The sequence below is a fragment of the Numenius arquata genome, chromosome 14 (assembly GCF_964106895.1).
Source record: "Numenius arquata chromosome 14, bNumArq3.hap1.1, whole genome shotgun sequence".
Lineage (NCBI taxonomy): Eukaryota > Metazoa > Chordata > Aves > Charadriiformes > Scolopacidae > Numenius > Numenius arquata.
In genome coordinates this window covers 7,482,849-7,509,498 of record NC_133589.1, presented here as the reverse complement: position 1 = coordinate 7,509,498, position 26,650 = coordinate 7,482,849, and the positions used below count along the sequence as shown (strand labels likewise).

The 26,650-nt window shown below is 51.7% G+C and overlaps 1 protein-coding gene across 2 annotated transcripts in view; it reads right to left on the bottom strand.

Moving 5' to 3' along the window:
- Positions 1 to 26,650, bottom strand: part of PRKCB (protein kinase C beta) — a 132,993-nt gene that overhangs the window by 56,174 nt on the left and 50,169 nt on the right. For both annotated transcript variants that reach the window (XM_074158699.1, XM_074158700.1), the window contains exons 3-5: positions 23,763 to 23,845; positions 10,391 to 10,502; positions 9,108 to 9,236 (exon numbers count right to left, since the gene is read on the bottom strand). In XM_074158699.1, the coding sequence (XP_074014800.1) occupies positions 9,108 to 9,236; positions 10,391 to 10,502; positions 23,763 to 23,845 (324 nt within the window). The remainder of the gene's footprint in view (positions 1 to 9,107; positions 9,237 to 10,390; positions 10,503 to 23,762; positions 23,846 to 26,650) is intronic.

Below are 26,650 nucleotides of genomic sequence, written 5' to 3'. Positions count from 1 at the left end.
CACCAACACACGACAGGCTACAACTCCTGCCTGAACAGAGCAGCAGGAACATCCAGCTCTCAGCCATAGGAGAGGAGCAATCCACAGGCAGAGTCTTCCATGCAACTCGCTGTCTCACCATCTCGGAGAAGCAATAGATTTAATGGAGTCCAAGCCCCAACCTTCATATTCTCTCGCTCCTCCGTTTCCCAAACTCAAATATTCATGTCCCTTAATATGACAGGCTCAGAATAATCTGCATTGGGAAGCTTTCCTATTACGGAAGCAAAAATGTGCAACGCCTTGATGACATTTTAATTTGCTACAATTTCCCCACTTTATTCAGCAGTCTTTTCCCACTAATAAGATACTTGATCAAAGCCCAGAGCAGAACACAGACTGTGAATATATATTTGCTCTTGTCCAACATCAGCCAAACGATGCGCTGCCACACTCCATCATGTCTCCCTCCCACACGAGGTGGTTCAGAGACCCACACCCCACGTTGGTCCCACTCTGCAGCATCCTCACACCACATCCCAGCCAGACCTCACGCCGTGGTGGGTGCGGATGTGCCATCCTGTGTGCTGGGATTGCCGTTACGTTCACAAGCCTCTTTTTTTTCCCGGTTTCCTTCAAAAGAAACTGTGATACTGTCAACCCCAAGGTCAGGGGAGAGCGGCACCATCCTCTCTGCATTGCTGCCCTCGGAGCTGGCAGGATCCGACTCGTGGACACAAACCAACACAAACCAGCTCTGGGGAATCTCGGCACTGGTGAGGCCCCACCTCAAGTACTGTGTCCAGTTTTGGGCCCCCTACCACAAAAAAGATATCGAGGTGCTGGAGCGGGTCCAGAGAAGAGCAACAAGGCTAGTGAGGGGTCTGGAGCACAAGTCTTATGAGGAGAGGCTGAGGGAGCTGGGGTTGTTCAGCCTGGAGAAAAGGAGGCTGAGGGGAGACCTTATTGCTCTCCACAACTACCTGAAAGGAGGGTGTAGAGAGGCGGGGGTCGGTCTCTTCTCCCAAGTCACAGGCTACAGGACAAGAGGAAATGGCCTCAAGTTGCATCAGGGGAGGTTCAGGCTGGATATTAGGAAAAATTTTTTCACTGAAAGGGTTATCAGACATTGGAATGGGCTGCCCAGGGAGGTCGTTGAGGCACCATCCCTGGAAGTGTTCAAAAGACAGGCTGACGTGGTGCTGGGAGACATGGTTTAGTGATGGTGTTGCATTTTGTTGTTTTGTGGGTGTTTATTTTTGTCAGTTAGGTTGATGGTTGGACAAGATGATCTTGAAGGTCCCTTCCAACCTAGAAGATTCTGTGATTCTGTGAATCCTCTCTTTATATTTAAGGCAAAGCCAAGAGCTGTAACAATGTCGGAGCAGGGAATAATAGTGACAAGTATCTGCAGACTTGCTGGGTATAAAGGACCAGATTCCCTGAGCGACTTGGGTAAAAACTGCCCAAGTCAATTAAGCATCTTTTGAGTAAACCTAGAGAATTAACTTGCTTTGGTAACTTCACACATCTCAGAGCACTGCTAGGTACCCACATTTTGTTCACCAGGCCCAAAAGACAACTTCTCTTTTGTCGAGCAGCTCAAGCTAAACAACCCAGCCCACGCTACCTACTTAGTATGACAAAGCCGCGGGCAGGAGTTTGCTGTGGTTTATGCGGTGGATGATGGAAGCAGAGATCTCACTTCGCCCCTCGAACTTCCATCCACCCTTCCAAAAGTGAAAGAGACTCGCATTATGGAAATCATGGTATTGATGTAACGAAGCCAAAGAGCTGGAGAAACTTCTCCCCAAATGGCCTCCCAGCAGCTCAGGTCGCTCGCTTCCGAGGACACTCACAGGACCCGCTCTGGTGATGCTGTGCACAGCACCAATTGCCAGGATGCTTTATCGTGATTTAAAACAACGCAGTTAGCAAGCAGAGCTGCTAAATCCTGCCATTTCTAGTCAGCTACTCGAGGTTTTCAAGCCTCACGCACTCATTCCTTGGTGTCTTGGTTTCAGCTGGGATAGAGTTAATTTGCTTCCTAGTAGCTGCTGCGTTTTGGATTTAGCATGAGAATAATGTTGATAACACATACTGTTTTAATTGTTGCTAAGTAATGCTTATATCAGTCAAGGACTTTTTCAGCTTCACGTAGAAGCTGAGAGGGAGCACAGACAGGACAAGCTGGCCTAAGGAACGTTCCATACCATAGGCATCATGCTCAGTATAGAAATGGGGGCTGGCTGGGGGGCAGGAATCCACGATCGCTGCTCAGGATGGGCTGGGCAACCAACCCTCGGGTGGTGAGAGCAACTTGTGTTGCATCACTTCGTGTTGTATATTCTTTTACCATTATTATTATTACTATTTTCCTCTTCCATTACTGTTCTATTAAACTATCTTTACCTCAACCCACGAGGTTTTTTTCTCCTTTCCTCTCCTTTTCTCCTTCTTCTCCCTACCCTACTGGGAGGCGGCCAGGAGTGAGTGGTCCTAATTCCTGGCTAGGGTTAAACCATGACACCTGGATCTGGTCTGCTCAGCAATGAAGATAAGTGCTTTTAACTCCAGCCAGTCCAAGAGCACAGAAATGCTGGACCTCCAGACACATCTCTCCTGCTGCTCAAATCCATCTCGGCTAATTAGGCTCTGAGCCAAAGCCCGCCTCCCACCCAGACGCTGCGCAGGACAGTCTGCGCCAGGGACCAACAGCCAAACCAACCCTGTAGGAGGAGAGTGCCCGGGCCAGGGATGTCACCTGCAGCTGGTTGTCCCCTTGCACGAAGCAAAACCCCTAGTATTCCAGAGGGGATGCAGTGAAGGGTCGGGGCTGTCCCAGCATTGCTCACAGCCCTGGACTTTCGATGATCGCAGTCCCCGCACAGCTCACATTGATGCTTCAGAAGAGAAGTGCTTGCTGAGAGCACGTATCTACATGCTTCGCTGGATGAGATGCCAATTGTTTTGTGCCCTAATTAACAAGGCCCTTCGAAACCTCCTGTATTTTGGAAACCACCTTTGGCTGGTGGAGCTGCGAGCCCCGTCCCCAGCACGGAGCTGGGCAGACACTCTCCACAGCCTCACTATGCCGAGCCCACGGCACAAAGCCACAGGCACTAGGAAGGTGCCGTTTATTTGTCCAGGTGCCCTATTATTAGACAAAGCCACACCTTTTTTAATCACTGGAAACACCAATAAATCCCGGTGCTTCAGCCCACCCCCGAGCAGTGGGGGACAGTGGCAATGCAGGACTCTGATTGCAGCGCGCAAAGCTGCGCTCCCGGGTGCACCCATTATACAATTACATCCAATGTATGGCGTGAAAGGAGCTGTAACAGAGCCGCTCTCTGAACAAAACGGAGTGATTAACACCACAGACCCAAGAGCTGGGAAGCTAATTAGGAGGGGCAGCTCCACAGGTTCCCATTACTGTTGCTGCTCCGGGCACAGCCCTGCAGACCAGCAAAGCGGTGGCTGTGCCAAACCCCAGCCCTGGTCACCCCTGGTCACCCCTGGTCCATTGCCTCGGCCAGCTGTACTCAGCCTCGCAGAGCTGCACCTGGGCTGGTCCCACCACCAGGCTTCTCCCCACTGCTCTCCAAGCCGGCATCAGCCAGGGACAACACTGCCAGCTTACTAAATCACACACAGTGGAAGTCAACCCCACTAAGAGCCAGCCAGGGCTGTCCTGGGCACATTTTGTTGATTTTGAGAAATCTGGGATTTTGGCTACTGAATTTCAATCCTCTGCCTCTCCAGGGGCTACCGCCCAAAGCCTCATGGACGCCACAGGAACTCATAGAGATGCTCTCACCAGTCTCCTGCCCTATAGCTCTGAGGTTCATCCTGGTTCTTCAGAACTAAGAATGGGTTAAAAATATTGAAATTTGGCTCTTTCTCATGTTATTATTATAATTTTTACAATCTCAGTATCTGGCAGACTGTGCCGTAGGCAGGCCCACGCTGTGCCAAGTACTGTAAAAAAGCAAAGTGCAAGCACAACCCTTGCTGAAGGACAGCAAAACCTACGGCCAGCTCTGGGACTGCTCTGTCCCTGGAAAACACCCACTCCTTCCCTACACCGCAGCAGGGTTTGGGGTCAAAACTGCACCCCATGGCAGCGAAGTTCACAGTGCGAGTTCATGTTACATTTAAACACACTTTCTTCTCTATTGGTTTTCACTTTGTGAGCTGAAGATGGTGAGCATTCTCTGCACTGGTGGCAGCAGCGTCTCCTCTCTGGAGAGGAGGTCTCACACAGAGGAGGTCTCCTCTGAGCGTGACGGGGGAGAAACACTGCTGGGGCAAGTCACGGTCATCTTCAGAAAGGGGGATGCAGGTAGATGCAATTTTTCAGGTTCCTAGCTAACCAAACAAGTCATTTCTAACCAAAAAGCTGTGTTTTCTACCGGGAGTAAAAGGTTATCTTTACAAATAAAAAAAAAAAAAAAATTAAAAAAATCGGAGAAAGAGAGAGAAAAGAAAAACATGCTGCTGAAAAGCATATGGCAAATTCCTGTCAAATTTGTTAACCTGATGAAAAAAATAAAAGCATTGAGTTGATCATCTGCATTGGCCATGCCTGTGCTGCCACCTGCAGGCACTTGTCCCAGCCAAACGCTGCCTGCTCCTTCCAACAGACAAGCACTTAGGGACCTTTCACGTTTAACACTATGGTTGTGATGCTCTTTGCCATGGGAAAGCTTACTAAATTTCTGGGCAAGGGTCTCCACACCTGGTGGGACAGAGAGAAGATCTTGTTCCAAACACCAGAACCCGCATTTTAGCATGCAGCTGGGACAAAACGTGCCCAGGCACCTCAGAAAGCCCCTCAAAAACAGGGGCTTCGACTCTTGGGTCAGGAAACCCCACCTGCAAGCTAGACAAGGTCCATCTTTAAGTTCGTTTCTTATCTTTCTGCTCAGACCCGATCTCCTTGCTTTGTAGAAACCTCTTCCCCCTTTCCCACTAGTCTGTGCCCATTTGTGTTTCAACAATTAGTTGCCAGAGGACTTCTCCATCCCAAACAGCTTCCAGCCCCACAGCACCTGCTGGAAGGGCAAGCAGGCGGGTGAGCAGCCTGGCTTCCACCTGCAACCCCAAACCTGAGCACCCCACCTTGCCCCTTAGCAGCTCTGCATCCTCACCCCTCTGCCACCTACCCATCCATTGCTGTGCTTTCGCTCCCACCCTCAACAGAAATCCACCCCCTGCCCACCCCAAACTGAAATTTCTGCAGAAAATGTGGAAAGGGCATTTTCCACCAGAAATCTGTTCCAGCAGAAGCCTGCCCAACAGCTCAGCCCACTGCCGCCACATGCCAAGATGGGTCCCTGTGGAGCCATGCCCCCACAGGCCACTTGGGGTGACAGAAAGCAGGTCATAGAATAGAACCATAGAATGGTTTAGGTTAGAAGGGACCTTAGATATCATCTAGTTCCAACCCCCCTGCCACGGGCAGGGGCACCTCCCACCAGACCAGGTTACTCAAAGCCTCAACCCACCTGGCCTTGAGCACCTCCAGGGATGGGGCATCCACAGCTTCTCTGGGCAACCTATGCCGGTGTCTCACCACCCTCATAGTGAAAAATTTCTTCCTAATATCTAATCTAAATCTACCCTCTTCCAGTTTCAAGCCATTACCCCTTGTCCTATCACTAAAAGGTCCTGCAGGAAGAGATACTGGTGGCAGTCAGTGGCACAGACCCCCTAGAGTAGCCCAACACCCTGGCCATGTCTGCAGAGCGGCTGCCTTCCAGGCACAGCCGTCAGCCACGCCATGGCTCTGCTCTTCCAGCCCAGCCGGACCCCTAGTACCACCCTGCAGGTGAAGCCCCCGGCCACTCAAACCTAGACCATCCCTCTGCCATGCTTTGTGCCACCTCTGCAACAAGCCCTGGCCACAACTCAAGGGCCAACTTTTCAGCATCCGGCCTCTCCCTGCCAAAAACCTGGCAATACAAACCCAGTTGTTAGAGGGCTCTGCTTTTTTGAAGCAAACAGTCGCTGGGGGGAATAGAAATCTCTGTCGACCAACTGGAGAGGAGCCAAACCAGCAAACCACAGCTCCCAGCCTGTGGTCTGCACAGCACATGGCTCCCACATCTCCCGAGGGCTGGGTGCTCATGTTTACTTTGGGTCCGAGCAGACCTTTCCAACTTCCCTCCAAGTTCTGGAGAGAAAATAATCCTCATCCCCTCACCTGCCTGGAGGAGCAGGAGGGAAGGCAGAGCTCCCCACCTCGGCAGCCAGCGCGCAGGCTCTCCTCTCTCCAAGTGCTCCCACTCCTTCATCAGCTATGCGGCAGAGCTGGAGAGCACAGTACGTTTCCCTGCCTTTCTGGAAAAGCCAACAGATGACATGTTTTCACCAACACCTCCATAAAGGGCCAGAAATAAAACAGTCTTTCAAACCCAGCTGAAAAAAAGAAAATCCAGCTGCACAGAAAAGGGCCGGGGGAGTTTCTCTCCTGCCTTCGGAGCTATGGGAACACGGCTCCGGTGCCAAGGAGCCCTTGGTGCCAGCAGGAGGGAGAGCTCTGTGCCCCGTCGGCCTCCGCCTGGCCTCTGATGGGAGCCTGGGTACCAGTCCCGCCTCATCCCCTGGAGGGAAGGTGCCTGGGAAGCAGGACTTCTCTGAAAAAAAGTTCTATGTGATTCGTTGAAGCTCTCATTTAAGGACAAATAAAATAAAAGCAAAAAAAAAGCCCAAACAAAAAAACCACCAAACCCCAAACCCACAAGTTTTCTTCAATTTTTCATTAATATTTTCAATAACTTAGTGATTTTCTTGAAAACATTTCTGAGGGCTCTCTAGGCCAGAAAGGACCCTGGCTCTTCTCCACACTCCCAGATCACATCTGAGCATTTCCTTATGCAAGGCTGGGGTCACTCATGTCACCACCTGCCCGCCTTGGGCACCTCCAAAAGGCACGGGAGCTGCTGTGTCCATCATGGACCAATGCTTCCCTTGGTCTCCCACCACCCTGGGGGGACCAGCTCAGGCCATCCCTTGCTGAAGCAGAGAACAGGCAGCCAGGACTAGAGCTCCCCCCGCCCCGGACCACACGTGTCTGTTCGGATGCACTCTGCCAAGCCTGTCCTCCCCAGCGAGAAGAAGCCAGCCCAGAGCGGCGAGATCTCAACAGCCCCACACTCTCCCTGGGGGATAAAGCACTTGTTAGAGTTGACGAGCACAGCGGGATGCCTCAGAGCTGACCCCATCCCACTGATGTGATCCCTGTGGATGTTGCAGCATCTCCTGCTGCCAGCCCAGCCACCCTGCAGGATGCTGGAAACCAGACTTCTCCAGGAGGAGCCAGCCAAAGCTGGTGGGATGACAGAGAAGGATCCGGTCCTTGTTATCAGTGTCATCAGCCTGGTACCCCCAGAGCCCACTCAAAGGGGCGGCTGACCTTTGCAGCGTGGGCAGGGATGTGGCATTTTACACCCCATGGTCTCAACTCATCCTGTGAATAACCGTGAACAGCTCGGCAGCCCCCTGCAGATACCGTAACCGCCCAGAGCTGCCTGGTTACCCAGCGTGGGCAGAAACCTCCTTCCTCAGCTCAGCTCCGGGCTCAGCCTTCGTGAGACAAACCCCAGCTCTCCCGCAAGCTGCCTGCCCTGCCTGCAGAGAGCTCTCCCTGCCTCCCACCCCCTGCCAGCACCCGCACCATGAGACGCCGGTCACCGGCACCCGACTGAGACAGTCACATCTTCAGTCTGATCTTCTCCACGCAGGGGACAAGAGGCTTTACAAGAACGCGGCTTATGTTTCAGGAGATGCTTACAGGTCATGGGGAAGCAGTATCTTCTGGGAACTCAAAATCCGAGTGGCAAAAGCCTTTAGAGCTGGGATAATCCTGTTTCCTGCCACAAATTGAGAACGGAGGAGTTCCAGGACAGAGGAAACCAGGATGGGGGACCAGGGGTTTCCCCTTGGGTGGCTGTAGGGTCCCTAGGACACTTGGAGCAGGGGTCTCTGCTGAGCCCGGCACTGCCCAGCTGCCTGCAACCTCCTCTAACCCCATTTCCCATCACCTGGTGCATCCCTGGAGGTGGATGCTGTGAGATGGCACTGCCACTCTGCGCCTCCCCTGGGGATGTGACCGCACAGGATGGCTCCTGCCCGCCACCCATCCCTGTGGTGGTGGGATCCACGCAGCCCATGGATCCATGCCAGCCCTGCAGCGAGCTGCAGCAGTTGGCTCTGTGAGTGCTACACCGTGCTCCAGCTCTCCACTGGGCCTGGGAAACAACAAGGAGACGTGAAAAATGATGGTTATATTCACCACGGCAGTGCAGAGGGGCTGATGTCCCTCTGTGCTCCTCAAAGTACAAACACATGGCGGGGACAACCTGCCCCAGCAGCCTCTGAGCACCACACAGGAAGGCAGCACACACATCAGATAGAGGGGGAAGCCGTGGTGTCTCCAAATTGGTGGAAACAGAATCATAGAGTGGTTAGAGTCAGAAGGGACCTTAAAGATCATCTAGTTCCAAGCCTCCCCTGCCACGGACAGGGACACCTCCCACTAGACCAGGATACTCAAAGACCCATCGAACCCAGCCTTGAACACCTCCAGGGATGGGGCATCCACAGCTTCCCTGAGCAACCTATGCCAGTGTCTCACCACCCTCAGAGCGAAAAAATTCTTCCTGATATCTAATCTAAATCTACCCTAGAAGGCTGCAAAACTCTAGTCAGATAAAAGGACCATCCGAGATTCCCACCAAGACTTGTATGGGCCTAGGTACCATTACGGGCATGGAAAGAACATCAGGAAACGGATGTTCACCATCACACAGACAGCACAACACAGGCTTTTTTACAAGGCAGAGCTAAAGGCAGGAACTTTCTGCCTCCCCTCCCCAGGATGCTGAAATTTTACATGATTCAAAAAGCAGTTTGAAAAGTCTGTAACTGGAAAAGCAGTTTAGTACAGATAGCCCCAGCCTGTGCTTGCCAGAGGGCAGGAGCGTGCCTGGAGAAGGCCCAATGCCTTGTCCTGCCTCACCTGCTCCTGACCAGTCAAACACTGGGCACTGCACTCCCTGGACTCGCCGAGGGGCAACCGGGCAACCCCGCGTGCAGGGTTTGTACCTGGGCTGCACACCTACCTACGACGGTGAGCACATCTTTCTCGATGTCAGCCCTTATGTATATCCGTCCCCGACGCTCGGTGTGGTCTGTCCCGCACAGACTGGGGACGTTCATCACGCAGCGCTTGTGCACGTTCATCATACAGGCTGTGGGGCGGAGAGAAAGAAAAGGACATTCAGCATTCCTGTCACCTCTGCCAAAGCTCACAGGGTGCTCAGAGGGGATTTGGAGGGAAGAAATTGCCCTCCGTTTAAATGGGGATGTTTGTGAGGGATTCTGGGATAAACATGGAGCAAATCAACCTTCAAATGCAGCTGGAGATTTCAGCAAAGCCCTGCCCGGACACAGGGACCCACCACCAGCAGCAGTTCTGGGTCCTGCCTATAGGGACTGCAGGGCTTTTAGCCCTTACTCTAATTACTTTGCTGATTTATCAAATTTCTCTTCCATCACACCCATGGGGCGATGCTGGCTTTTCAGCCAGATTCATCAGGAGCTGATAAGGGGCATTAGAAATTTCCTGCATATGTGTATACATATATACATGGATAAAAAATTTTATATATAAAATCAATAAATATAAAAAATTATATTTTAAAGAAATTCATTTTCACTTGGTAACATTTTAAAGGTGATAATGAATACACTGTTCCCACAACAGTCAGCAAGCTTCTATATTTATGAGAAAGCCAGCACATGGCGAGCAGCAGAGTCTGCTGTTCCCCGTAAGCATGGAAGCAGACGCTGTATATTCACAGCCCTTTTAAATAGGAATGTACAAGATTAACTTGGAAAATAACTGATCTCTCTCTCTCCATCCTCTCCCTCCTCTTTTATCCCCCATTTTCTCCTCTCTGTACAATAATTCCCCAGGTTCTTCTGTGCCCGAAGCCAGGCTTGTGTTCTGGAGAGGCTGTGTCACCGCAGCAGGCACCACCATGGCCACAGGGTGTCAGTCGGAGCTGGCGCTGCAGAGAACCCAGAACTGGAGATGATGCTGCCCGGGGGGATGCGGGTGATGCTGCCGGGGAGAGGTGGGGGGGGATGCAGGCAGGAAATCCCTCCCAGCCAGACGCCTTTCCTTCCCCTCTCCCTGCAGGACTCACGGGGTCTCCCCACGAGAGGTGAGAAGGTGCCCAACTCGTGCCCAGCCCCTTGGGTGCCAGCAGCACGCTCTGCACTGGTGACAGAGAGGACAGGCTCTCAGCCGCAGCTCAGGTGCGGTGGGAGCCCTGCCCAGGACCTCAGGGTGCCAGAGCCCCCCACTGCTGCAACTGCAGCCACCGGTTATGTCACTTACTGTCACATTTCATCCCCTGGTGAATGAGCCCGTACAGCAACGACCCACAGTGGTCACAGAAGGTGGGACTGGAGTACGTGTGGATTTTAAATTTGTGTTTGCTCCGGGGATCCTAGGAGGAAAATAAAAGATAAAGATTATAAACTTGCATCAAATATTGGCAAGGCATCACCGCTCTCCGCGTTTCACATGCCAGCTGGCTTCGGAGGTGCTGTTAATGGACTTCAGTCAACTGCCACCGACTGATGTGGACCTTTTCCAACAGTCGCCAAGATCCAGCTTTTTTACTCTTTATATGTGTTGCCATAACAATGAAAAAGCAACGCATTGGCTTGTCTGAGGATTTATTGTTTTTAAATAACTTGATCTTAGCATAGAAAACACCAGGTGAAATTGGTACGTAAGAACCAACATAAGGGCTGGACACTACTCAACTTCCACGTCAACCCAGTGGGATAAAGCAGAAAAAAACAGCCATTATTTCCATCTACATTAAGACTACCCGGTAAACATCTTTGTGCTCTGGCACCAGCCCCTCCCCAGCACACTCCTAGGGAATCAAGCTGCTTAGGGTATACTTTGATATTTTGAGCTTTCTTAAAACCAAGGGCAGACTTTTCTGCAACAGCAGAGCAGGGAAAACCAGGAAAGCCCAGTTTATCCTAGACACCGTTTGCAGTCTTGCACGGGCACCTTGCAAACAGGGCTCCGGGACTCCAACAAACATCTGCAGAAGTTAAAGCCAAACAATTCAAATGAGAAACAACTTCTCAACCGCGAGATAGGATCAACCATCGGAACAAATGGCTGAGGCAGACCAAGGACTTGGTATTTCTTGGGTGTCTTTCACGCAAGACAAGACAATTCTGAAAGCCCTGACCAAACCTCACTTATCCAGCCCAAAGCAGAGCAACTTTAAGACAACATAAAGTTACGCAGGGGAAGGGACTAAGCAACAGAATGTCTCCTGCTGTCCCCAGAGCAGCACGGACAGCACTGGTTTAAGTTGCTGTGGTTACTGGAGGAAGCTGGGGCAGCAAACCAGAGCCCCGGCAGCAGCCTGCGGCTCACTGACCTGCCCCGGGAGCTGCAGAAACCCCACTGGAGGGGCAGGGATGTCACCACTGGGACCATGCCAGGCACCCACGGCTCTGCAGAGGAGGGTACAGGGGCCACCAGCCCGGACACTCAGCACGCTCGGTAGCAGCACCCACACAGGCAAGGGAGAAGACGATGGCAAGTAGCAGCTGGCTTAATTTCATCTCAGGTTAATTGTTTAAGGGTTAGGAATGAGGCATTGCTCCCTGGCTCGGTCATTTGAGCTGACTGGCTTTTTAATGGCCTGGAAAGGTGCCCAGGCATTAGGAAAGACACCTTTTCAGGGCACTGAAGCTAAGTAAATAAATAAAGAGCGGAGTCAGAACTGAGCTATAACATAACTGCCAATACATTACCTTCCCCTGAAATTAATCTTCCTACTGCTATTACGTTGAAGCTTTCAGTTGCATTAATCACTAATATTGTGCATTATTTCACAGCATCCCAGATAACTTCAGCGATACTAGAAAGCTGGACAAGTAATGGAGCTTCATTTAATTCAATCTGTTAAGTGCAAGGGATTAGGTACAGGCTTCAGCAAACGTATTGTACTTGAAACCGAAAACATCTCGCGTTTAACCCTAAGCAAACCACTTCAAGACCCAAGACTGCAACACGCCTCTGTCTGGTAGCTCACATCAGCTGCGTCACAGGGAGCCTGGGAGAACGAGGGTTTACAATTAACCTGTCTTCTGCTACCAAAAAAGACAGTTCATTAAGTGACCTCGTGCTTAATGTGAAAGCCTTTTGCATTCCCCAGAGATGCGAGAGCACAGAAAACTTAAACCTGGATTTTAGGTTAGAAGGGGATGTAGGGGAGAACTTCCCCCCTGTGAAAGCCTCGGGCAGGCAGCCCGCAGGCAGCCAGGCTTGAGCCGATGGCACACGGGGTGCCGTGGGCAGGGTAGCACCAGGCACTGCTGCCCAAAGCACAAACGGACACCACCGTAAATCCATACACCTTTTAAAGAGGCTCAGGGGGTTAGGCAGATACTTCCACTCGACGTGTCGTAAGCCCTTACAAACTTACCCTGCTTGGTTTTATAACCTGAGGTCTGTTTGTACAGCATCTTGGGACCATCTCCATAAGCAGCTTTGCCTCTACCACACGGAGCTCGTTAATCACGGTGAACCAGCTCCCTGCATCTCCCAGGGACTGGCCCTGGCACCCAAATGCCTGCGGGCACAGGGGCAGCACCCACAAGCCCACCAGTACGCGTGCAGGAATGGCTTGGGCTGCTTCCCTGGAGATGTAGCACTCAAGAAAATAAAAAACTTTATTTTGCCACCATCCCGGGAGAAAGGAGGTCTCTGGCGAGCCAGTGGGACACTGAACCACGCATTCTGCAGGGTCCCCGGGCACCCACACCCCCCACTGCAGAGGAGGGCAACCCCAGGGATGCTTGGGCACCGGTCCAACACTCCCCACCCTCCGTTGGCAGCGGGACGAGGGTGGTGGTGGCAGGGCACGGTGGCAGCTCTAGCAGAAGCCACGTGCCAGTCAAACCCCAGCGTGTGACACGGGGAGGAATCGCCCCCGAGTGCTCCAGTTTCTGTGTTCCCTTCTAGAAACAGATATTCCTGTTTAGGCAAATGAAAGCTTTAGTCATTCATAAAAAAACACAAGCTTAATGCAAAATGAGACAACTTCCACTTCACGCGAAGGATTTTTCAATTCCCACTGGAACCGAGAGTTAGAAAAGCCAGAGATAGAAAGCAAAGCGTGCACTGAGCAGTGCTGCGGCAGCAGGAGTGGGCTGGAACGGGAACGGCTGCCGGTTTCCACATCGCTCCCTCAGCATCCCTGACCCACAACCAGGGACCCTTCATGTGGGGGGAGCCGGATCCCTCACGGGGGCATTTCAGGCTTCACCTCCTGCTCCCACCCCAGAGGGGCTGTTTTGGAGAGACCCGGTACCCAGAGGGCCAAAGCCCAAAGGGCGTGAGGGTGATGGAGGCAGCCGGGCGTGGGGTGTCAGAGCCGCTTCTCTGGCTGCCGGGGTGCCCGTTTCACCTTGACCGGTGCTTTAGAAAGTGCCAGAAACTGGAAATTCTGGATATCATTTTCGAACAAGGCTGAAGTTGCTTTACAAAGAGGCTATTTTTGTACCACGGAGACAGGGATGACGAGATCACTGCGTATGCAGATGCTGAGAGACTTAAAACAAGAATGGTTAAAAAGAAGTTTGCCAAGAAAAGAAAAGGCGCTCCTCCTCCACCCTGCCGGCACAGAGCCGTCCCCAAAGAACAGGACAGAAAAAGCTTTCTTTGGAGCAGAATTGAAAAATGCCATTAGGAGTGTTTTACTGCACTGAGAGGCTCTGACCTTGCTAATCAGTGCTGCCACGGATCTGTCATCCTCCGAGTGGAGGGATGTGTCTGTATTCGGAGGATGTGAGCCCAAATGAGGGAGTCGGAACACGAGGCAGGGGAGGAGAGGAGCAGCTGTTGACTTTGACCCGGTACCTGCCAGCACTGAGCCAGCTTCTGCTTCTCCACTCGGCAGCAGGTTTTCAGTCTGAAACACGGCACTGCAATATTGCACCCCTGACTTTCTGCATCCCTGACTTGTAGGGAAAACCTCGTAGCCCCTGGCCTCCCCAGAACCACACACACACCTCGAACTGTTCCTACCCAAGCTGCCCCCAGCCATCCCACGGTGGGCACAGGGGGCTGTGTGTGCACCCTGGAGCTCTGTGGGGCCGGGCTGACAGCAGCCCGAGCTCTCCTGCTCTCCCAGGAACGCAAGACATTTGATTGATAAGTGAGTAATCAACTCGTGGCCTTCGCGGCACTCTGAGCACAGCCCAGCCAGACCCTTATTCAGGCTCAGCAATCATCTCCGCCTTTCTTCAGGGTCATACCCACCACCGAGCTCGCCGAATGACCGCATCGATGCCATGTACGCTTTCCCGCTGAACCCTGATGGAGATGCTGGTGCAGGAGCCGCCGCTTACCAATTACGTGCCGGCAGGCACGATGCCGGTGGCATCGATCAGATTGACAATTTATTCACGGCTCAGGGTAGCCAGGAATCCGTTTGCTCTTTTGCGGCAGCCTGTCAGGGTGGCACTGGGCAGAGGAGAGCAGCGAGCCAAGGCGGGAGAGCGGCCGGGCAGCACAGCGCTGTCTGGCAAGCGAGGGCGTTTTGCTTCAGCTATTTCCCAGGCAAAGTCCGAGTCCTGGCAAGGGCAGCAGCCCTCTCTCGTGCCCAGAACTGCAAACACTGCACTGGGTGCCGCCTGGGCTTTTATATGCTTCTGCATTTAAATTCAGCTTTTCCTGGCTCGGAGGGAGCGCAGGCATCGCCTCTCCCTGGAGCAGGGAGGAGGCGGGAGGCAGAGGGAGGACCAGAGCCTTCCTCAGGCCCAGCCCTCTGAGCCATAAAGCATTTTTTAAAACATGTCCACCTCTCTTGGGTTCATCTCTAAAATAAGTCATGCATGAAAGGCGCTTAGGTTCCATCACCCTCTCCCAGAGCACCGCATCGCTTGTCCTTCAGCAGAGGCCAGCCGTCCCGCTCTCCCCGGGGAAGCGGGCAGCCCGGACCTACACCGATGGCTGATGCTATTTTAATCCTTTGTACCGTCAAAATTTCCTGGACTCTACAGAACAGGCACAGAGGTCTGATCCAAGATTATGCACCTCTGCTTTCGCCACCTGGTTGCAGAGAAAGCTTTAAATTATCTCTTCTGAAGAAGAATTAACACAGTTCATATGAAGAGACTATTTTAAAGTGAATTTCATAGCAATTTAAGCAGTGTATAGCCGAGCAAATATAACACAGCGGCAGCTAACTGTCTGCACCTAATGAAAACCAGGCAGCGGACATAAAACCAAAAACCTCACATTTTGTTCCCACGTTTCCTTGGTGGAAAATCCCCCCGGTACACAGGGAACAACCCACTGCAGAGAGATAGAAGTGGCCTAACAGCAACTCTAAAGGTGACGCTGGAGAGAAAAGCTTGTCGTTCCCTCCAGGGAAATAACAGTTTGTACCAGGATGGATCAGGCGCGGGAATGAGACAGCTCTGGGCAGCATCCTCTTATTGCTCAAGTCCCTGTTACTGCAGCCAGGAGGTGGGGGGGTGAGGGTGGGGGGAGAGATGAACTAAAGACAACTGCGGCCACCAGAGACAGGGACCCCCTGGCTTTTGGCGAGGACAGGCTTTTGGCAGTGCTCACCTGTTCAGGAGCTGCTGCCCTGGGGAGGCACCTCCTGCATCCTCCCACCTGCTTGCACAGGGCTGGAAAAAAAGGTTTTGGTGAAAAACAGCTCCAAGACCCAGCAAAAACCAAGCAAGGAAGTTAAAGAAGTGGTGAAAAGGAGTGAGGGGTCTTTGTTTCAAAGAAAAGGGCAATGATAAAGCATAGAGACTGCACTGAAAGAAGGTTACAGCAAGAGGAAAGCACAGGTCCTGTTCAAGGCAAGATGGCAAAGGTTTGGGGCTCGATCATGAAGCATCTTTTCTATCAATAACGTAACTCCTTGGAAATCTCCTTCCGTGCCACAATTTGAAGATGGTTTGACACTGCTGCACCAGTGAGTGATAATAAAACTATTCTTCTATCATTTGCAGTGTTACAGCCACAGAAAACCTCACACAGTGCAGGGCCCGAGGGCACAGCAGTGCAGGCAGCAGAATGGGAGCAGCTCCTCTGCCCGGACCTTGGCAGTGGAGGGGCAGCAGCCCCCGAGCACGGGCAGCAACACAACGACAGCAATGCCTCTGCGGGCACCAGCATCGCAGCTTGGGCTGCTTCCACGCCAAACACGCGGCCACAGATAAAACCTGCCCTTGACAGCTTTCCTTGACAGCCTCTAGCAAGTTAATACATTTTTATTGACAAAAGATCTCATCTGCTCGTCAGACAACTGCAGAGGGATATGGATGACAGTTCTTCTTCTCCTGCTGCCGCCAACACCAAATAAAATACACTCTCTTACTGAGCAGAAAAAAAAAAAAAAAAAAAAAAAAAAGCTAAACTCAGCCTTTTTCCCTGAGCAGCGTTAGCATCTCAACATCATTTAGAAATGTTTTTTATCTTTCACATGCCTTGAGAGTCATTTTATTACAGTGTAAGCTCTCCGTGAGAATGGGGCTCCCACAGCACCTTCCCTGCACCCTGCAGCTTCTGAGTTGCCTGAAACAGCTCAGAGACCCTGAAACACCTCTTGCCTGCAGGACACCTCATTTCTAGACCCCCCCCACCATTGCCACCCGGGTGGGCACAGGCTTCATTGCCCTCCCGATAGCTACGGTCTGCACAAACCCAGCTCAGACCCAGCCACCAGGTCTTGGGAGAGAGACTTCTTTAACCAGAGCGGCTGCAATCCACTTAACTTAATTCACTTCGTTAACCAGAGAGGCTGCAATCTTAGCAGGTGTAACTAGACACGCGCACGCCGAGAAAACCAGAGAAAAGCCTTTCAATTAGAAGGCTGAAGACATGTGCAGGCTGGCAGGAGAAAGAGCTGGGCTCCGGCAGAGCCAGGGAAGCACCAGAAGGTGCTGGGAGGGAGCACGGCAGATACATCTTCATCCCACGGGAACTGTCACCGGCTGCCTGTGCTGGCAGGAGCGGCGAGCATGTGCCCTCGCGCGAGGGGCAGATGGCACACTACGAGAGCTGGAGAAGTTAATTAGCAAGACAAAAGAAAGCAGCAAGTTGCAGCAAGGCTGTGAAGATTTGCTTACGCACTGGACCAGGGCCATCCCCGAGGTATGCGAAGAGAGATGGGGGTCCTGCTCCCTAAAGCAGGACCTGGGCAAGAGGGTGCTTGGTGCCTTCAGGAAGGTCCTGGCTCAAGGGGCACATCTGGAGGAAGGGAAGACAGCTGCGCATCTCACCTCCACCCTCTGACAGGCATCCCCATAATGTCACCCTGTGCAAAGGGACTACCCAGCAGCTGGTGTCCCTTCCCACCGGAGGAGATTCCAGAAAGAAGAAACTTGAAGGAGCTGCTAATTTTCAGGTAGTACAACCAGCATTTTCATTTGCTCTGCTGCCGAAATCTCATTCTAATTGCCAGCCCACATTTGCCCAAACACTCTAGAGAATACATCAAGCTTGGGGAAGTGAAGCGACCCTCTTTGCACCCTGCTACAAGTGTCAGCTTGGGATCTGGTGATGCTGTGCACGAAGGGATAACAAGCACATACTGATGCTGTGAAGGCAGCTTCTGACTCTAGTAACACCTGTACGACCCACAGCCTGTGCAGGTTCTCTCCTGTTCTAAAAAGAGCAGCAGCAGCAGCAATACTTACATCAGTACAAACACTCAACTCTGAAGCTTTTTGAGAAAGGAGGAGCCCAAGACAAAGATCAAATGGTTCTGCCTCCAGCAAATGAAGTGTGGAAAGACCAAAGGTGCCGTGGTGATAGCATTACAGAAATCCTCTCCTAAAGCTGCAAATGGCGGAAAAATTAAATGCAAAATCAAAACGAAGCTACATCGGGCTGTTACCTTCCTAGAGCAACTCCAATATTTATTAATGCATCCTGATTAGATGACCTTTAACAGGATAATGCAAAGAAGGTCATTTTAATGATTATTTTGTCTACAATTTAAATAATTATGCATTCTACTAATAGCTCCAACTATAATTAGGTTTGCCAACTGCATTACATTACACATGCCTGACTTCAGCTCCTGAAGACCTTGCCATATTTCAGAAAACCTCAGCAGTCACGCCAGCTCTGCCTCCTGCGAACAGGAGAGTGCAGGAGTCTCAGAGCTTGTGATGAAAACCAGCGGAGTTTAACAGTGGAATGGGTGGGTTTGGGCTGGCCATCCTCTCCAGAACACCTCACCAGTTTTGCCTTTGGGGATGGAAGGGAGGGACCGCCACCTGACAGCACATTGATGTGGAAGCTACGGGGAAGCTCAGAGCTTTTGGAGGAACACATGTCCACGCAGCCGTGGGAGCCCAGCTGTGCAGGGGAGAGCATGCAGCCCCCATCACCAGCGCTTCAGAGCTCAGCACGGCACACATTTGGACCCAGTTAGAGAAGTAACTGGTAAAAATGGCACTGCCTTCGACTACCGTGTAATAGACACACTGTCCTCAGCAATGCCGCTGCTCAAAACATAGACCCACTATCACATCCTTCAGCCATCAAAAACAAATATAACACCTGACGTGACTTAAGAGCAATCTAGCATGAAAGCAGCCCCGGTGTCTTCAGTGCCAGCGTTTATAGCTACAGCTTCCTTCTCTATTGCAAGAAGCAATTAATTTTTTTTTTAACTTAGAGGCCCTATCATTGCTGTATAATTAGTCCTCCTCTCCTAGATGGAAGATTCATAGCCGGTAGACTTTGCAAGGTTAAACACACACACACACTCTCTCTCTCCTCAAGGAGGTTCACACACAAGCAGATCAAACAGAAAACTGCTCCAAAGTAGGACTAGTCAATGGCAACAGAAAGAGACTTTGACATTTCACTGCTCTCCAGTTATTCCGTTATGCTCCAAAAAAGTGTAAAATGTCAGCCTGCCCCCAGGGTTATGTGCTTGATACACACACAAGCCACCATCCCAAAAGCACCTAAGCACATACTTAACTTTAAAGAGAAGAGCTTTATTTAAGTAACTAGTATTAAGCAGATGCTTAAAATTAAGCATCCATATATACCATAAGCCCTTTACAGGATGCAAAATGTTCTACTCCTTGATTGTCAAGTAACAACGAAGTACTAAAAGATACAGAGACCAAGGAGCAAAGTTAGAATTTTTTTTTTTCTTTTAATATATTTTTTTTTCCCCTGGGCTCCATGACTAGCACCCTGGAAAAGAGCAGCTCCGGGGATGAAAAGCAGCAGCCAGCTGGCGTGAGAAGCTCCAGCCCAGGCTGGGATCTGGCTGGAACTGCAGCATCTCTCATCTGCAGCCCCAGCCAGAGCAGCCTCTTCCAGCCGCCGCTCTGCACTGCCCCTGCAGATGCCGGGGACAGGGATGCCATCTCATGGAACGAATCTCTTCCCTCTCTGGCTCGGCAGCATCACGTGGCCCACTGTAACGGCAAACACACCGCAAGGTTTAAACAAATGCAACGAATGAATCTCAATCTTTCTGCAAGCTTTCATTGGATATTAGTATTTGTGAAAGGAAAGACAGTTACCAGATTGTTGCACCGACTGAAAAAATGCATAGCTATAATCGTTACAACCTAGATGCTGCCAGCGTTTGACATAATTATAGGTCGCTCTGGATTCATGCCGTGATTATTAGCAACAACAGAGCAGAGGAAAACTCGAGCTTTGCATCACTTCAAAATGAAGCCCCCATCCTCGGCTCATTCCCAAAGCAGATGGGGCATTGCTGTCTGGTGAAGGAGCTTTCTGTCTTCTGATTCAAAGCTCGTCAAGGATTATATTGCTGTAAGAAGCTTGATTGCCAGTGCAGAAGGAAGGAAGTTTGCCCTGCATACATCCCCCAATTACACCCCAGCTGGCACTTGTCCAGGGCAGAGTGTCTCCCAGAGGGCTTCACTAAATGGCAAAAAAAAAAAACAACCAGCAAAGAGCCATTTTTGCTCCCTGCTTTAAGTCCCAAGCATTTGCATTCCTCTCTTCATTTTCATAAATATTAAAAATTAATTAACACCAACTGGGAAGCTTTTACCTGTCTGCTCAATGAGCCACAGTGGCAAACCTCACCCAGCAATAACAGCAAGCAATGGAGAATTCGATCAAGGGCTTTTTGCATGCCCTGGTATCAAGTGGCACCTCTTAAAATGTGAGAATCTAGATTTAATTTAGACCTTTCCCTTCTCAGGCAGAGGCTGCCCACAGTGACCTACAGCCAGCCAGGCAGCCACAGGGTCAGGAGAAGACACGTGTGGGAGAAACCTGCTGGTCCAGGACCAAGGGGCTGCACTTGGGGAATAGGACCAGGTTGTCCAAGGGCTCCCTGCTGCTCCTTGCTCACCCCTTGGACAGGGCTGGTGGGAAGAAAAAGAAAAGCGTTGCATCCATCTTTGCCCAAAACTCTGTGCAGGAACAGGCAAAACATCTCACCGGTACCTGCCGCCTTTCCTGCCTGCTGCCAGCTGGTACCCAGATGATGAGCAAGGATGAAGAAAGCGGCGCCTGGGCGGGCAGGCTGCCCAGCACCTGAGCAAAGCTCCAGAGGCGGCATCTGGATCACAGCCATCCCTGCCCTCCCACTGCCAAACCTCATTTTCCTTCAGCAAGGTTAAGTGGTTTCAGCGTTTCCATCTCCCCCTGCCCCAATGGCCTTTGGCCGGCACTTTTCTGCCAGTTTTGCACCACCTTTTTGCAGCGCCCTAGAGTGCCCAGAGCGCCCTGCCGCTCCCACGGCCAAGTGGCCACATGCAGCTGTGGGGCTGGTGGCCCCCTCGCCGCCTGCCATCACCTTCTCTAGGTGCCCACAGTCATCAGCCCCCCCAGCCCAGCCAGGGGTGGGAGCCTGAGGGCTCTGCTCACACAGCAGCCCCTTCCCCAGTTACGTTGCACCTAAGTTACATTGCCTTATAAGAAAGATTTCATCTCTGCCTGCACAAATATCAAAATACTTATCTAAACATACATCTTTCTGCATATATGACATATACCTCTCATAGCCTGAATAGGGTCTGCAGGGTGCTAGATGCGCCAGAGGGTCTTGCTGCCATTTTCTTTAGGCATTTTAGATGACACAATTGAGGGGAGAAAGCGCGTCAGAGCTCAACCCGCAGGGCCAGAAGGAATCTCCCACCACGACATGACCTGGCAGCAAAGGTCCTTATCAAACTTCCAGCCCCGCTGGCTGCACGATGGGGGGAGCCCGGCCCACGGCATGCATGGGGCAGGCAGCAGGGGTGGCAGGGGCTCTTCATAAAGACTAACAGTCTGCGGGACCAGAGTATTTGTGGACGAGTTAGCCTCTCTCGGGTTGGCATCTCTGCAGCATCTCCTTTTCCCTTCCACTAACTAATTTTTAATGTTCAATAGCCATCAATACACTGCAATTAGCAGTAGCCCCTATGGAAAAGAAAGCCTTCAGTCAGGAAAGCGATAGTCACGTGCAAAACACCCAGGGACAGGGGATTTAAAAATCCATATAATATCTCGACTAATGGTCTGGTGGGAAGCGGAAATAAACCTGGGCATATCAAACTGGGCTCAAGCCCAAGCCTGAAAGCACCCCTTTTTGGGGCTGCTCCTGCAGCACCCCCTGCATCCACACGGGAGCAGGACCCAGGCGGCTGCGGCACCAACCTGGGCAAGCTGGAAGACACCTACCAGGGCAGCTCAGCCCGTGGGAAAGAGCCAAAAGCTTCATCATCAGCTCATTAAAACTCCCACCCTGCCAGGCATCCTCTCCGGAGGTGGAGGAGCGTTGTCAAGTAGGCTTCAGCAGGCTGGAGGCACCACGCTGTGCACGGGGGGGCTGCAAGCACACGCGCCCCAAGAAATCCAGCATCAGGGGGTCAGGGTTGAAACGGGGTTTTGCACAGGCAGGTCCTTTGGTCAGCCACAAGCTGGACACCGGGATAATGTCACCGCTTTGCTAGAGCCAGAGCAGTCACCAGGTTTGAGGGTAGCTCTGGGAACGTGGGGGGTGCAAGGTCCCATCCCGCCCCATCCCCTTGCCCGGCAGCTCTGCTATGGAGCTTCCAGGTTCTTTGGGAGCAAAACCCAGCTACATTTCTCAGATCCAGACAGAAATGCTCCAAACCTAGTAGGCTCAATACAGGAGGAGAGACCAAAGGGGAAGCCAGCAAGGCTGGAACAGAAACGCAGTTTTGGCAAAGGATCCCCAAAGCACCCTGACCCACATCCCCCACGCCCCTCCACAGCCTCTCCTTGCAGCCCCTGCCCAAGGCTATACACAAAAGGGGGCTGACCCCCCCAGCTCTGCCCTTCCCTGCCAGCCTCACCCCCTCCCCAAAAGCTCCCACGCACCACAATCACGGCACGCAGCCCCGTTTCACGCAGGGCGACCGACGCCGCGTGTTTAGCCTCCACCTTCAGCTGCGTGTTACACCGCCTGCTCCCACTGGTTCTATTTTTAAGGGTGAGAGTTGTGGTGCACTGCCGTTTCCCCAATTCGATCTCTTTTCTCCTAGCAGTTCCCCGAATTAGCCAGTTTCCACAGTAAAACACAAAAACTGCCAGACAGACCTGAAAGGCGCTGGCAGAACCGCACGGAGGAGCCTAAGCCAGCTCCCCTCCTCGCTCGCCCCCGAAAGCCCGGGGATTCACCGGGAAATTAAACCCTTGTGAAAATAAGGATGGGGACTTCGTCAGCGGGCGTTTGGGTGGTTTTACGGTTTTTAAAGACCGGCAATATTATTTTCCAGAAGTCACACCTAGACTGGCATAATTTTGTTGTCTTTGATGATGCTGCCCGGTCAGTTCTGTGTTTTCTGAGGGAGTGGGAGCAAAGGCAGCAACACTGACCATGATCACCACATGAAATGTGCCTGCGGGTTTGGTTTTTTTTTTCCCCATGAGAAAACCAAACATATATATCGGTTTAATTAAACCCTGCAAAATGATACACAGCAGGCTTAAAAAACCCATGCCTGCTATTAGCGAGAAGCCCCCGGGGTGAGGAGCAGGGATGCTGCAGCCGAGAGCCCAGGTAACACCAAACAACTGACGCTGAAATAACAACGTGGGGCAGTGATGCCTTTGGAAAAAGGGATGAGCTGAGGAGGAACAACGACAGGCACATTCCCTGGGGCTGACTCTTGTCTAGCAATATGGCAGGCATCTGTTAAACTGGTAATTCTTTCAGGTATTTCACTTGTGACAAAAGGAACCGACCAAGACCTGGAACTAAACCCTGCCAGACGAGAGTGCTCAGGGCACGCTGGCCAAAGTCTTAAAACAGCTTTTTAGCGCTCAGTGTGCCAGGTACGTTAATTAACCCCTAACCTAAAACCAGGTGGCAGAGCCTGGAAACGTCATTTTACCAATGGGAAAATTGAGGATGCGGCTCAAGGGACAAAAGGGAGACAGGGCAAGGCTGCAGACTCAGCCCCAAAGAGAAACGTCTCTGCATTCCCGTACGTTCTCCCTGCTCTGCTACGAGCAACTTATTGGATGATTTGAAAGTGGTTTTAAGTTATCCAAATAATATACGAGAGCCCACACAACTATGAATAACAATGAGTTAGAGATTCACGTGAAATAGTGGCACAGAAGTGTCACCAGCCAAGAAAGCTGGAAGAACACCACCTCCAAATCGCTGTGAAACAGCGTGATCCACCAGATGCCGTGCTGTGCCTTCGCTCGAGGCTCTGGAGCAGGTACTTACATCCGAGGCAGGGCCTTTATCGGCACCGGGGCAGGAGAAGGTAACGAACTCATGGCACCGCTTGTGCACGACGAAGCAGCAAACTGCAAAGAGAAGACAGAGACAGCGTCAGGGGATTGGCACCACGTGAACCCAGGGCTTAGAAAATAAAAAACTACTACGTCTGATTTATGAGATGACTTTACTTTTCCTTAACTAAACGTGTGGCAGATTTTTAAAACTTATTGAATATCGTCAACCGGACCAGGCATTTCAGTAAAACGCAGCAGAAGCAAAATGTTGAACGAACGTCAAAGGAGGGCTGGGAGCCCTTCTGTTCGCTTTGAGCTCATTGTCGCTCACTGCACACGCTCTGAGGTCACTGCCATGTATAAAAAGAGGGAGAATCTGGCATTCGCGGGTATCTGAGCTGAAAAGTGCATGTGTCCAAAAATGGAAGATTGTACCGATGGGAACAGGTGGGCAATTTTCCTCCCACAGTTCTGCTTTTCTTCAGCAACTCCACAGCCTCCATTTGCCAGACCAGAAGACACGCACGTCTCCCTCTCCTCACGCACGCATATCGATGACAAAGTCACCCTTCTGGGAACAGTGCAGGAAAATTAATCCCAACATATCACTGCCCAGACTTTCAAGCAAGAGTATCCAGAGCTAAATCCACATCCCTTAAACCACCAAACCCTTCCAGCACATGCTAATCTGAAGCTGCCGGCAGTATTTTTGCAGTCAAAGCGCTCTACTTAAAGGCTAATTTTTTCCCCTAAATACCAAATAAGCCCCTTACTTTCAGCGACAGACCTTAAAAAGACCTCTCAGCACTGCAGATAATTTCAACTGACAGCCCACGTCCTTCTCTCAGGGTCTCAGCCCACCTTACCCTGCAGCTGGAGGTGGCACTACCGCTCTGGGAAGCCAGGGTGCCCCAGGTTTGGGGAACAGAGGCACCACCTCACACCCCACGTCACCTCCTCCTGGGTGCCAGCCCCAGCAGATTCAACCGCACCCCATTCCTGCATCCACACCGTGCCCCATCCCGAGGGATGGGACCTCCGCTCCGAGGCACCACCGTGCACGAAGGGAGCCCCAGCAGGAACGGAGCAAAGGGAAGAAGTGCTGATTCTGTGAACAAAGCAAAGCTGCGCAAAGGCTGCCTTTGTCTGGGGGAAACCTGGGCACTGAACTCCGCTCTGTCTCAGGGGTCTCTTATTTGCCCCTTTCCTCAAGAGCCGCTGTTACACTACATGGAAGAGCAACTGGAAGATGAGATGCAGCCCACTGGGGTTCAGAGAGACTGAGCACACAGAACAAACTGAGCAGTGCAATAACGAAGCAGGTTTCAATCGCATCAATATCGGTCTTTCCCAAAGGAACAAGGAAAAGGCAGGTGACATTTGACATTAAACTCACAATCCCCCCTCATTGTGCCCTGCCACATCCAGCTTTAAACTTGTTTTCCTTTTCACATTTTTCATTATGAAAAAAACAAACCCAGAAGGTTGAAGAGGCACAACAGCTGCCAAGAACTCTCTCCTCACAGGACCTCTCACTTGCTTTTCTGAGTCTAACAAATAAACATTTTCTTGAAAACATTGTTCACCCTTTCTGTCCATTTGTGTACAGAGGCAGAAGCATCTGCGAAGCAGGAAGGAAGGAATTAGAACTCCATTAGCAAAGATTTGTCCTGAAGTGTGTGTATAAACTCAATAAGGCTCCGTGACACACTGGAGCGCAGGCGCTGTCAGGAGGTTGCACGCTGATGCCAATATCTAGGCTGTGGTGAGAGGTTCCCAGCGGAGCCGGAATAATTTGAGTTCAACAGAAGAAACAAGATTGTTACTAGGCTGAACTACCTAATGCCATTATTCTGTGCCATATAAAAAGAGCTGTTCAATGCAAACCTGACTGAAGGGTGGGGAAAGAAAGAAAAGCAGGTCCGTGGTGCTCCCTCGCCTCCTAAGAAGCTTTTGCACTTTGGGAGCAGCGATACCTGTTCCTACTTGGGGAAAGTAACCTTCCTGCCTTTGGGGTGACGGAAGCTGGAGAAGGGAAAGAGCAGGAGATGTCCGTACAGGTCCTCTTGTCAGTCACAGGTTACCCACGGGTGACACCCGGTTGCAGGAGACCGCCTGGTTCTGCTCTGCACGGTGTCAAGCAGGAGCTGGCAGGAGCTGCCTTCACCCGGCGCTGAGTGTCCCGCCAGCTCTGCCCGTGCTGGAGCCTTCCTCCGGCTGGATGCATCCAGGGAGGCCACCTCACGTGAGCCAGGCTCTGCTCTGCAGGGCTTTGGAGAACGAAGCCATCACCAATCTCTCCTAAAAGGCACGACAGCCAACCATCCCGCCCCTTCCACCACCGCAACCACTACCGATTTCCTTGCCACACTCTTCCCATCTCCCAAGCGCTCCTTCCTTCCATCTCCCAGCAGAATCCAGGGAATGCCGTGTGCTGCCCGTTTGCCACGCTGATGCCCATGGCAGCCCTATGGAAAGACCTGCAGAGCGCCAGGCAGCCCTGCCAGCACCCAGATGGACGATGCCAACCCTGCCAGCAGTGCCCATCCAGCTGAGCACACCCCACCAGTCACAGCACTGGGAACAGAGACAGATTTCCTGGGATTCAGGAGCAGGGAGAGGAAAGCAGCCTCTGGAGGAGCGCTCAAGGTATGATGGGGATTAAAAAAAGCTTAGTTTCTGTCTCTTGCACCAGTGGCTTCACCACCTCAGCTATTTCTCTCTTATTTTCTGCATGCACCTCCCCTGAACAGGGCAAGGGCAGGCTGTCGGTTTGGCTTTACTTTATGGAAAGTCGGAAATCTGACCTTTCTGTTTTGGCCCTAGCAGAAAGCTGCGATGCTTTGCTTTCAGAAGCAAGGCTCCCGGATCCCCTCC